Source organism: Filicampus tigris, chromosome 13 (assembly GCF_054856515.1).
Source record: "Filicampus tigris isolate MCC_2025a chromosome 13, RoL_Ftig_1.0, whole genome shotgun sequence".
Taxonomy (NCBI): Eukaryota; Metazoa; Chordata; class Actinopteri; order Syngnathiformes; family Syngnathidae; genus Filicampus; species Filicampus tigris.
This window is the reverse complement of record NC_141229.1, coordinates 1,876,138-1,888,324: the sequence shown is the minus strand read 5'-3', so window position 1 is coordinate 1,888,324 and position 12,187 is coordinate 1,876,138. Positions and strand designations below refer to the sequence as shown.

General features: G+C 48.9%; 2 protein-coding genes across 2 annotated transcripts; both read left to right on the top strand.

Moving 5' to 3' along the window:
* The first annotated feature begins 195 nt into the window (after positions 1–195).
* Positions 196–5,284, top strand: clec14a (C-type lectin domain containing 14A). The gene is made up of 2 exons (XM_086050347.1): positions 196–1,864; positions 2,692–5,284. Exon 2 carries the CDS (start codon positions 2,712–2,714, stop codon positions 4,206–4,208), a length of 1,497 nt encoding a protein of 498 aa, XP_085906473.1. The 5' UTR covers positions 196–1,864; positions 2,692–2,711; the 3' UTR covers positions 4,209–5,284.
* A 128-nt stretch (positions 5,285–5,412) lies between these two features.
* On the top strand, positions 5,413–10,831 carry foxa1 (forkhead box A1). The gene is made up of 2 exons (XM_086050348.1): positions 5,413–5,666; positions 8,433–10,831. Exons 1-2 carry the CDS (start codon positions 5,601–5,603, stop codon positions 9,534–9,536), a joined length of 1,170 nt encoding a protein of 389 aa, XP_085906474.1. The 5' UTR covers positions 5,413–5,600; the 3' UTR covers positions 9,537–10,831.
* The last annotated feature ends 1,356 nt before the right edge of the window (positions 10,832–12,187 follow it).

Genomic DNA, 12,187 nt, shown 5'->3' with positions numbered 1-12,187 from the left:
TAAGACTTAATCCACCTGTTTTTAGCCATTTCAGGGGGCGGCCATTTTGTCACTTCCGTCGGCTGAAAATGACATCACAACTGCTCAGGTGACAAGCAATCACGGCTCAGCTTCAGATAACAGCTGAGCCGTGATTGGCCATTACCTGAGCAACTGTGATGTCATTTTCAGCCGACGGAAGTGACAAAATGGCCGCCCCCTGAGATGGGTGGATTTTGCTGCTTAACTCTTACTCCACAAATGCAATATTTATCAGAATGCCGCGTTTCAAGCTTTCTAGAGCTTTTTTGGAACCAAAATTAAACCTATGTGCACCTTTTTTTTTTTGGACCTTTCTAGAGCTTTATGGACCTATACAAACCCACGATGGACCTTAATATACCTTTTATATCGACCTTTTGAAGACCTCAATATACAGTATAGCGCTTTATGGTCTGTCTGGATCTTAGTAAAGCTTTTCCCGTGCCTCTTAACGTCAGTTCTAGCTCTCGTGCCAAGCAAGATGGACAAGCATAGACCTAGTGGGGCAAGATAGATCTCATTTATCCAACAACGACGTGACCGTGAATCAGCAGAACATCATACTGGCCATAGCTGTAGTATTCATTGAGTTGTGTTTATACTAGAGAGAGACCGATATTTTTTTTTTTCAGATTTATTAGTAGTCAAAGTAGTCAACCGATATTTGGAGCCGATATTCATTTTTGGTGAAAAAGAAAATATTGGCATCAAAATTAAATAAATAAATAAAATCCTAACTTTCTGGAAACGTCTTTAAGCATATGTTTATTGAACAATTTTTCAGATTTGTATAATGTTTTTTTTTTTTTTTGGGTGTTATTATTATTACTACACATTTTTGACAATATACATCTTTGTTACCAAATTCTAACAAAAAGTTCAGGGAGCACCCAGGGCATGTCTTAAAAAGTGGAATGAAAACACTTGGAAAAAAATGGCTCCATATAGTTTTCGACAGTAAATGAAGTTATTTCAAAATGACAAAATGAAACTTTCGCATATCTTTGTTTTGATTCCAACACAGTTTTAAATGGATTTATTATCGGCCATAAAATATTTTAAAAAGGCCGATACCGATATCGATCAAAATGCAGAATATCGTCCCGGCCGATAACCGGTCCACCCCTAGTTTATACAGCCAATTCAAACAAACAAACAAACGTAGAGCTTGTAGCTAAAGCAAAGTCAACCAGAGCGAGCGCCGCTCTTGGATTAGGCCAAGCTAAAGACGCGTAGCTAGCGTCGAGCTAGTGTCAGTCGATACTTGGTGATGACTCCGGAAGACGTGGACGAAAACACAAAACTCCGCCAAAGTGAAATCTGCCCTGTTACTATGACAACACGCTCAAGTGACCTCGGGCTTCCTGTCATTCTTTTAAACGTTTCCTCCGGGAAACAGGAAGCAACGGCGTTGCCACGACAACAATGGGACGAGCGAGCTCAATGTCAGTGAATCACGGACGCGCGCGCTTCCTGTCAGAGACGCAACTATTTCCTTCAAGTTGTTAAGATCAATTAGAGCAGGGCAAGATGAGCTGCATCCTTCCTGTTGCCGTGTGTGCGCGCGCGCGCGCTCGCGAATTTGCAATGAGCCGGCTTGCCATCTGCAACAAGGAGCAAAGTCGAATGAAAGCGGCGTTGACGTGACCCCCGAAGAAACAAAAAGGCGGCTGGGCCGTATCAAGGCACCGCACACTTCCCGGCCCGGCAGGAAGTCGGGGCACACGGGTGGTCCGGAGGGAGGCGGGGGCGTAGGGGGCGTTCGGCGCTCAGGGCGAAGTCGCCAGTCAGCGCGAGACAAGTTCGGAGCCACGCAAGAAAGAAACCAAGAACGCGTTTCCAGGTAAGAATTTTCTCTTGTTTGTCATTTCAAACCTACTTGAACCACTTCATCTGTTCCAGGGTCAAACCGAGGTCAGTCACACCAACCGCTGCGACACTTTTTTGCTGATCCAAATGACATCATTTGTACTTTATCCCAGTTAGTGTGTGTGTGTGTGTGTGCGCGCGTGAGAAACTTAGCACGTACATAGCGTGTGCGCGCGCGTGTGTGGCGCGTTGGCTCGCGTGTGTTACATGAGACATTTGGAGAGAGATCAAGTGCAAATAGGCTAACAGTTGCTATGCTAACAAAATATCCTAAGCGCTGAGGATTTGACATTGCGTGCTAACGAAGCGCTAACGAGTCGAAGTTAGCGGTGAATTCATAACATACATTTGGCAAATGGACTAGGGCAGTCCAATTAATCGAAAATCAATTACAATTACGACACTCCACAATTACAAAGTTGGCATCATCGTAAAACACGAAAAAAACGCATTTATGTCCACTGTTTGTTTACACAAGGAAATCATACTTGAATTTATACATTTGCACCTTTTTTTTAAAAAATAAATATTTTATAACTAATTTCATCAATTTTGTTGGGCCAAAAGGAACTTGCATTTATTTGTCTTTATATATATTTTTTATGTTTAAAACATTTTCTTGTTTTGTACCCCAAAATCAATCACCGTTTGAATAATTGTGATTTCAATTCCGAACAAAAGGATCATGATTAATATTTTTTTCATAATGGAGCAGCCTTGGCATGTGTGTGTGTGTGTGTGTGTGTGTGTGTGTATACCTCAAGCACTAGAATCTAAGACAACTTGTTTCTCCCTCGTCAGTCTGGTAGGAGCAGTCAGCCATGCTGCCGCTGGCCCGGTCCCGGTCCCGGTCCGTCTTCCTTCACTTGTTGCTTTTCACTCCCACCCTGACATGGCTGTCCGCCAGCCCCGACCGGCGGCCGCGCTACACGCCGCGTCACTCTCCGCTCCCCTTTGAGCGGGCGCAGGAGGCGTGTCAACCCCACGGTCTGGCCTCCTTCGCCAGACCCCGGGAGCTGGCCCAAGTCCTTGCCGCCATCGCCGAGTCGCCGCCCGCCGGTTCCCCCGCCTTCTGGGTGGGACTGAAAAAGGCCAAGAACCAGTGCGTGGTCCCCTCGTTGCCTCTCAGGGGCTTCAAGTGGACCGACGGGGGCGAGGACGCGACCGAGATCCTCTGGGCCCGCGAGCCGGAACAGACCTGCACCTCAGTTCTGTGTGCAGGACTCGTTGCACAGTCGGAGGGGTCCGCGGTCACCGGCTGGGGCTTGGTGCCCCTCAGCTGCAGAACCAGGAATCACTTCATATGCAACCTGGTGTCAGACGACGGAGGGCTCGCCGGACCTGAACTTGCTAGTCCTGAGCCTGCTAGACCTCAACCTGCTGGACCAGGATCGGCCGAAGCAGAATCTGCAAGACCTGGGCCAGAATCAGCTGAACCCGAATCTGCAAGACCTGAACCCGATGGACCCAAAACAACTGGACCAGAATTTACTAGACCAGAATCCGCTGGACCTGCACCGGCGGGACCTGAACTGTCCGAGCAAAAACCAGAACTACCAGAGCCGCCAACACCTGGACCCGCTGGACCAGAAAGTGTTGGACCTGAATCTGCTACACTTGAACCGGCCGTAACTGAGCTCTCTGAGCAAAACCCAGAAATAGCAAAGCCACCAAAACCGGAACCCACCGGACCAGATTTTGTTGGACCTGAATCTACTCCACCTGAACCCGCTGGGCCTCGACTTAAGGAACCTGAAAGAAGACCTGATGAGCCGGGCCAGGACACTGGTCCAGAATCAGGGTCTGGCTCGTGCCCCCACCCTGTGGTGGCCGGAGCTCGTTTCCTCAGTCTGGATCCTGACAACAGCAGCATGATCCAAGTGGACTGCTGGTCCAAAGTCCGTCTGGATTTGCACTGCTGGGGCCGGGCGGGAGTGTGGCGTCTGCGGGGCGGCGCCCTCGCCAACCTGAGCACCGTGTGCACCCCGTGCGGAACCGGCTACCGCAAGGACACCTCGGGCGACTGTGTGGACGTGGACGAGTGCTCCGGCTCGGGCTCGCAAGGGTGCCGCCACTTGTGCGTGAACACGGCGGGCTCCTTCAAGTGCGTGTGCGCCGAGGACGGGACGGCGTGCGAGCCCACCGAGAGCCACGCCCCCGGGCCCTTCTCAGGGACGCTGGTGCCGGCCCTGGTGGGGGCGGCCGTCGTTCTGGTGGTTCTGCTCCTCGTTGCCGGGGTGACGATTTGGTGCTGCCTGAGGAGGCGGAGCAAGAAGAAGAAGAAGGAGGCGGAGCAAAGGGGCAAGCTGGCCACATGAGTGTTGGCTTGTCATCGTCAATCACATCACAGTTATGGAGCGGTGATGGATTGTTGGCTTTTTGTTGAGGTCAGGGTGATTTTTTTTTCTTTTTTTTGTGTGCGTGTGACTCGCGCGCACGCACACACACACGGTTACACGTTGGGGAAAACACTGAGCTACACGCTTACATACATAGACGCACACGCACACGCACTAAGAGCACTCCCCCTGGTGGCAGCCGAGGGGACGTGCCTTGAGGCATTCTGGGTAACGTAGGCTGCTGTCCCCATGCGCGTTGCAGTTTCCACAATTGGCCAGCAGGGGGCAGCGTCCGATTGTCAATCTTCAGCACATGGTCGCACAATTTTACACGCACACTCCCAGGAGCAGGTCAGGACCTCAAATCAATCAATCGGGGGGCGTGGTTTCGATATTACTTGAGGGGATTACGTCATTGTTCAGGTTCGTTTCAGCGCGCCTCACGTGACACGTCAACAAAATGATGGGCAGCAAATCAACTGGTCAATGACGAAAGCGCTTTATTACTTCTTATCACAATGACCAGATTGTTGTTCAAAATCAACCTGCAATGTTGTAATCTGATTTTTATTTTTATTTTTTTAAACGCAATCATAATTTTGAAACGTATTCCAATAAAATACGGCCATATAAAATATAGTCGGAGACCCGGTTGTAGGAATAAAACATTCTTTTTCGTCTTTGTTTTTCAAACTTGCGTGTTCAAACAAATAACGTTGAGATTAAAAATACTTCATTTTATTTTTATTATTTTTTGGGGCGGGGGCGCAAATACAAGTTCAAACAAAACATTCTTTTTAGTATTCATAATTATTCAGTGCCGTCAAAAGAGAATTAAAGTTGTGGCGATTGAAATCCTGTTTTGTATTTTCCTTTTTTCTCTTTATTTTTGACTAAAAGCACAAATGTTCCCATCATTCACGTGAAATTGTTGTAGCTAAAAAATACACACTGTAATTTTTGTTCAAATATTTTGATCACGCTCTATATTTTACTGTATATTTAAGCACAATAGAGCAATGATATTTTAAAATAAAACTTGCCTAGGTGTCAAATGATGTATGAAGTGTTTTATTCTCGATGATGATGATGATGATGGTGGCACGTGGAGGAGGAGGAAGAGCAGGGCTGGACCTTCTTCAACAGGAGGAGTTTCCCTTCTTCTTCTTCTCGTCACCTCACTGACTCGGAGTCATCCAGTCGGCCCCGGGACCAAGAGCAGCACCAAGAGGAGCAGGTGCAGGCGCAGGAGCAGGAGCAGCAGGAGCAGGAGCAGCAGGAGCAGGAGCAGGAGGAGAGTGGCGGAGGTGCGTCGTCATCCTCCTCAGCGTCGTCATCGTCACGCGCCGTGGTGTTTTTGGGACGAGGGACATGCTGGGCTCGGTGAAGATGGAAGGTCAGGAGGCTCCGGACTGGACTTGCTTCTACAGCGACGAGGTGAGCGCACGCCGTTTCTTTTCCCGCGCAAACTGACGCGCTTAATTACGCCGAAACAAAAGTGACTCAACAATGACAGTGACAAAGTTTCCAACTCCACGCGCACTTTGGATTTCTGAGAAAGGCACACAAACCTATTAAAAAAAAAAACAAAAATAAATAAATAAATAAAAAAGCATTTGTTACTGTATGTTCAATTCGAAATGGCTTTCGTTTCATTTTGCATCCATCGCGCACATGAACTCTTGGAACCAACATTGTCGCTCACACGGCGGCGGCGGCGTCAGTGAGACGACAGCAACAAAAAAGCGTGACAATTCACAGGATCAAAAATATGGCCCTCCTGCGTTTAAAGGTGAATACATACACGAGAATGGAGTGCGAAATACTCGCGTCGTTTATTTTGATCATGATCGGAAGACTTCAGAGATCACAAAAGATTTGAAACAAGATTCAAAACATCCAAATCAATTTAAGGCATCCAGCAGCAGGTTCGTGAAATTGTGCCGGACTTGCAACGTTTGACATTTTCTTGCCTGTTAAGACCGTGGACCATTTGTTACTTCATCAAATAAAAAATAAAAAAAAGGATGTCAAAACATTTAAACTCCGAGAGAAAATGTGATGCAAAATGTGCGTCGATTCAAAACGAACAAGAAGCCGTGAAAAAAAAGGACAAGAACAAAAGAAAGACGTAGAAAAATGATGTTGACGTTGAAATGACGGCGAAGCAAGAAAAGGCAAAAAGACAACAAATCAAAACCAAAATGACGTTTTCACTCGGAACTTTTTTCTTTTTCGTTTGATTTCCTCCACGCGTGACAGTTTCACTTCTCACAACGTCCATCAGATAGCGACGAAACAAAACACCTTCATTTTAATTGTCAATATTTAAAACACCATCAATAAATTAAACACTTTGAAAAAAAAAATCCAGAAAGTTCAGAAAACAAAAGAAACGATTGTGAACGATTTCAAAAGTTCAATGAAAATAATAACAATCAAAATGACAGTAGTGTTATAATTCACACACGCACAAACACGCGCACGCACACACACACGCGCGATTTTCACTGCGGTAAACAAAAATATATAAAACACACGTTTGAACAAAATGAACAGTCTGAAGAAAAATGCCTTGTAAAAAAATAAAATAAGTGTTCGGAAAGCTCGGCCAAAATGAAATTTTCATAAAATACAAACGGAAAATCAACAGTTGAAAATCACACACACGCGCGCGCGCACACACACACACACACACACACTAATTGAAGCGTTAAAAAACGCAGCTTGATGAATCAAATCACACACCACAAAATCAATCGAGTTCAAAACTTACACACAAAATCACCTGGGCCTTCATCGGTAGTGTGAAAAATAATAGTGAGCAAAACACACACACGTGGGGAAAAAAATCAACAGTGTTGAAAAAGTAAACAAAATCATGGTTAAAAACGGGCTACAAAAATGCCTGCACATAAAAATGAAAATCATCACTTACAAAAAAAATCCCAAAGAAAATTAATAATGCAAAAAACATCACAAAGTCCACAATGACACAAAACCGCTGAGGAAAAAAAACACGTCGGAACACAAACGGTGGTAAAAAAAAAAAGATATATTTGTGTTTTCATCATAATAATAATGATAATAATAAAAATAAAAATAAAACATCTGGCCTGTTGAAAAAGGAGCGAAACAAACAAAAAGGCTTGAAAAGGGAGCCAGCAGGTGCAAGTTCACCGCACGGGGGCGCCAACATAAACATTTCCCCAAACCTATGTACACACACACACACACGCACGCGCACACACTCGCTACTAAAAGATACTTGCAGGTCATGTTTGGATGGAATTTGACAATTATTGCTCATGATGACATGATGTCATCTTAAAATAGATTTTATTTTTCTATGGAGGACGCGTGCGGTCAAATGCTGAGCGTCAAGACTGGAACGACCCACGTGTCGATCATCACGGCCGGCCCCGTCAATCAATCAATCAATCAATCAATCTCAACTGTCAATCATTTCCCTGACAAAACCGAAGCCAAGCTTGAAAAGTGTATTTGAAAACACAAACCTAAATTGAAACCTTACTTTAAAATTGTAACCGTAATTTCAATTCCTACTTTGAAACGTTGACATTATTGGCCTCAAACCGTAATTTGAAACCATTTGAAACCCGACTGTAAAAGCCAATCCCTATCTTGAAACCCTACTTAGAAGACTATTTTGAAAGCCTACTCTCGAACCCTGACCTTGGCTTGAACCTTCTTTGAAATCCAACGCCGAATTTCCAACACTACTTTGAAAGCTTACTCCTACTTCAGTCCCAACTTTTAAACTCTTTCAAGCTTACGTCGAAAGACTAACCCAAGATTAAAACCCAACTTTGAAATTCAAACGCTATCTTGAAACCCTACTTCAAAAGCGTGCCTTACAAGCCAATTTTGAAACCCTAACTCTATCTTGAAACCCTACTTTGAAGCCCTAAGCCTGGCTTCAAATCCTACACCTAGCTCCAACCCTACTATGAAACCCTCACCCGAGTTTGAAACCTTAACCCTAGCTTGATACCCTACTTTGAAACCCTAACCCGAGCTTGAAACTTTCCTTGTCCGTGTCAACTGACCACCATGTGCGCCTCACTCGAATCACTTTCAACCACATTGAACTCAATTTTCATTCATCACGTCGTCAATTATGTGAAGCGCTTGAGTCGCCGGCGAGCCATGTCCGACTTGTGCCTACTTCCTGTCGCGCAGGTGTACTCGCCGATGGCGGCGGGCCTGGGGATGGGCTCGGTGTCCGGCTACATGTCGGCCGGCGGCGGCGGGGCGGCGGCGGCGGCCTCCTTCAACATGCCGTACGGCGGGCCCAGCATGAGCCCCGCCCCCGTGTCCGGGATGGGCGTGTCCTGTCTGGGAAACGGCGGCATGAGCGCCGCCATGAGCCCGTGCGGCGGCGCGGGCCAGGGGGCGGCGCAGCATCACCACCACGCGTACGGCGCCGTCAGTCCCGGGGCCCAGTATGGGGGCGGCGGCGGCGGCGGCGGCGGCGTCGGGGGCGGCGGGGGCCTGAACCTCAACCTGAACCGAGGCCGCGACACCAAGCCGCTGCGGCGCAGCTACCCCCACGCCAAGCCGCCGTACTCGTACATCTCGCTCATCACCATGGCCATCCAGCAGGCGCCCGGCAAAATGCTCACCCTCAGCGAGATCTACCAGTGGATCATGGAGCTCTTCCCCTTCTACCGGAACAACCAACAACGCTGGCAGAATTCCATCCGACACTCGCTGTCCTTCAACGACTGCTTCGTCAAAGTGTCCCGCTCGCCCGACAAACCCGGCAAAGGCTCCTACTGGACGCTGCACCCCGACTCCGGCAACATGTTTGAGAACGGCTGCTACCTGCGTCGCCAGAAGCGCTTCAAGTGCGACAGGAAGAACCTGGCCGACGGCAGGAAGGAGCGCGGCGGCGGCGGCGGCGGCGGCGGCGGCGGCGGCGGAGGCGGCTCGCCCTGCGCCGACGCCCTCAAAACCCCGGGACTGGCCGACGCGTCCCCGCTGCCCTCGTCCAGCCGCTGCTCTCCCCCCGGCCCCGAGGGCGCCAAGCTGCCGGGACCGCAGCTCCTCTCGGCCCTGTGCCTGCCCCCGCACGGCATGGAGCTGAAGGGCGACGCCCACTACGCCTTCAACCACCCCTTCTCCATCAACAACCTCATGTCGTCCCCCGAGCACCACAAACTGGACCTGAGGGCCTACGACGCCCTGCAGTACTCGTCCTACGGCGCCGGGAGGGCCGGCGATCCTCTGGAGGCGCCCTATTACCAGGGGGCCTGTACCAGAGCCCTGCTCAACACCTCGTAGGGCGTCGGGGGCCCGAAACGTTGCGGGCGGACGTCGAACCGCCGTCTCGGAAGGACAGCCGGCCGACGCATTTCCTGCCCTTTTTCCCGCCGTTTGCCAACCTTCAGTCAGTCCCGGCGCCCGATATGGCCGACAAGGCAAACTGTGCCCCGGAGTGGCCGTCAGCCTCCGGGACTGGCCGACACGTCCCCGCTGCCCTGCTCCGGGCCGGCCCCAACGGCGCCCTCATTTGGTGGGCGCCAAAATTGCCAACACCCAAAAGTGGACCTACGCTTCTGGGGAACGGTGGCGCCCCGCCACCAGGGAGCCGCAAATCACAGAACACGTGCGCGGAAACAGACACACATCCTCTACTAGCTTTTTTTTTGGGAACACCTCCTTCGGTCAGTTCTGGGGGCGGCGGCGGCGGCGGCGGGGCCGACACCCTCAAACCTCCGGGACTGGCAGATATGTCATCCAATCGAGATGCCCCCCCCCCCCCCCCTCCCCGGCTCACCGAGCCATCAACAATCTCACTTTTGTCCTCGTGGCACCGCAACCCCAGCAACCCCACCTTCAGGGCGCCCTACTTGTCCTCAACGCCACTTCACGAGTGGCCCTACCCTCGCACTTCCCGTTGGCCGGACAGAACCCGCGCAAACGGCTCACCGGCGCTTTTCACACCGCATCGCCGAGAGCCGGGACATCGCCGTTGCGGCTTCACGCATTCACATCAATCCACCCGGCAACACAAAGTGCTGTCGACAATGAGTCTCGGTCGGTCGAAAGTTTCCCCAAGTCGGCTTTTATTCGCCCGAATGCGCGTTCGCAAAGCCGTTGCGGCTTCACACCTTTAGATGAGCGGGGGTGCGGCCAGTGAGTCGCCCGCCGGTCGCGCTTTCCTGAGACTTATGCGATGGAAAATGTGTGACTTGACTTTGAGCCACGCAGGGCGGCGAGCTGGGAAAATAGCTTGGGAAAAGGTGCAGGAAAGGATGGGGAAAAGGCAAGAAAACAGGCAGGAAAAGGGGGGGGGGGGCAGGGAAATCGTCAGGAAAAAGGTACATACTTCAACCTTTGCCTATCTTTGATGTCTTTGCTTTTTTTTTTTTTTTTTTGCTGGCCTTCCCCACTTATTTCCTTAAAAGGGTGGGGAAGCAGCAATAAAAAAGGCAAAAGTGTGAACAAGGTGCACAACTGGTAAAAATGTGAAAAAAAAGGCAAGAAATAGGTAGCGCCTCCTCTGTTTTTTTCGGTTGTCTTTTTTCATGTCTCAGCTCGCTGTCCTGCGTGTTCGACGGGCAGGCGGCCAGAAAATGGCGGGAGAACTTTGGGGGGGGGGGGGGGGGAGTTGGAGGGCCAAACCTCCACAAGGGTCAAAGGTCAGTCTGTCTGACGTGAAACATTTGAAGATTGATCGGTAATGTGACGAAGATCAAAAAAAAGACAAAAAAAAAAAAAAGTGTGCATGACGCCGACCAAAATCTCCAGCGGGAAGCAAGTCGGAAAAGAAAAGCAGGTTTGTGTGTCTTTTCTGCATGTTTTAACTTATTCTTTTCAAAATAAAACATCAAACCTTGGCCTGCTTGATTCATGGCGTCATCAATAAGCAACCAATCAGGCGGATGTAAAAATCATTATCAATCATTTGACTCCAAATTGAGCGGCTGTCAGCAGTGAGGGTACCTTCCTTCCGTGGCCCGCCATTTCTTCCCCGTCATCTTTTCCACAATAAAAATATTCAGCATTGACTTTAAGCCCTAAAAGCGAGCATATGGTCGCGGCCGGGCTGGGCGGGGCGGGGGGCGGCGGCTACCCCCCCCCCCCCCCCCATCATGCTTTCAGAAAAGGCCGCGTGCACCTTCTGGACCCAAACTTTGAAGGACCCGCTGGGGGGCCGGAGGGGGGGGGGGTGGGGGGGCTCCCCCGGGGAGGCCACTGGGGGTCTTTTGATGGGGATTGGAATTAATGACGTGCAATAAGACGACAATGGCGCCTTTGTGAACCAGCCCCAAAAAGAGCAAAGAGCCCCTTTCACAATAAAAGAGCAAGCGGCCCCTTTTCACGATAAAAGCGGACCACTGACGACAGTGGCTGGCAATGTGCTTGTGACTTCTTAGCATTAGCATTAGCATTAGCAGGCCTCACATTTCGAAAAGCATCATTTGAGCGCCTAACTTAACGCTTTTAAAATCCTAACGCCGGTTCAAAACCTGAGGTGGAAACCCAAACTCATATTTGGAACCCTAAACCTAGCTCAAAACCCTTTTTTTTGTTTTTTTAAAGTCTTAACTAGACTTGAACCCTGTTTACATGACCAATCCTTTAAGACATAATCGGGTCTTGAAACTGTCATTTCAAACCCTAACTTTATCTGAAAACTTTCATTTCAAAACCCTAATCTTGCCTTCAAAGCCTTATTGCAACAACCTGAGCCTTTTTCTTTTTTTTTTTTCAACTAAAAAATGATGTTGTCAACATTTTTAACTAAAAAAATAAATAAATAAAAAAACCTGACCCTAAACCTAAATCCCAAATTTTGAAGTCTTCAAAAACGACTTTGAAATCCTTACCTTCATAGATTTGATCATTTTTTTCCCCCAAAACGCCTTGCTGTACATGGTTGTTGTTTTCACCCAAAATAACTTGCTAAACATGGTCGTTTTTTTTTT

Bases quoted from the DNA above. Each gene is read 5' to 3' on its own strand.
- clec14a (XM_086050347.1), top strand. From the start codon at position 2,712: ATGCTGCCGCTGGCCCGGTCCCGGTCCCGGTCCGTCTTCCTTCACTTG.
- foxa1 (XM_086050348.1), top strand. From the start codon at position 5,601: ATGCTGGGCTCGGTGAAGATGGAAGGTCAGGAGGCTCCGGACTGGACT. The intron at 5,667-8,432 runs GTGAGCGCACGC...CCTGTCGCGCAG, and splicing joins CTTGCTTCTACAGCGACGAG to GTGTACTCGCCGATGGCGGC.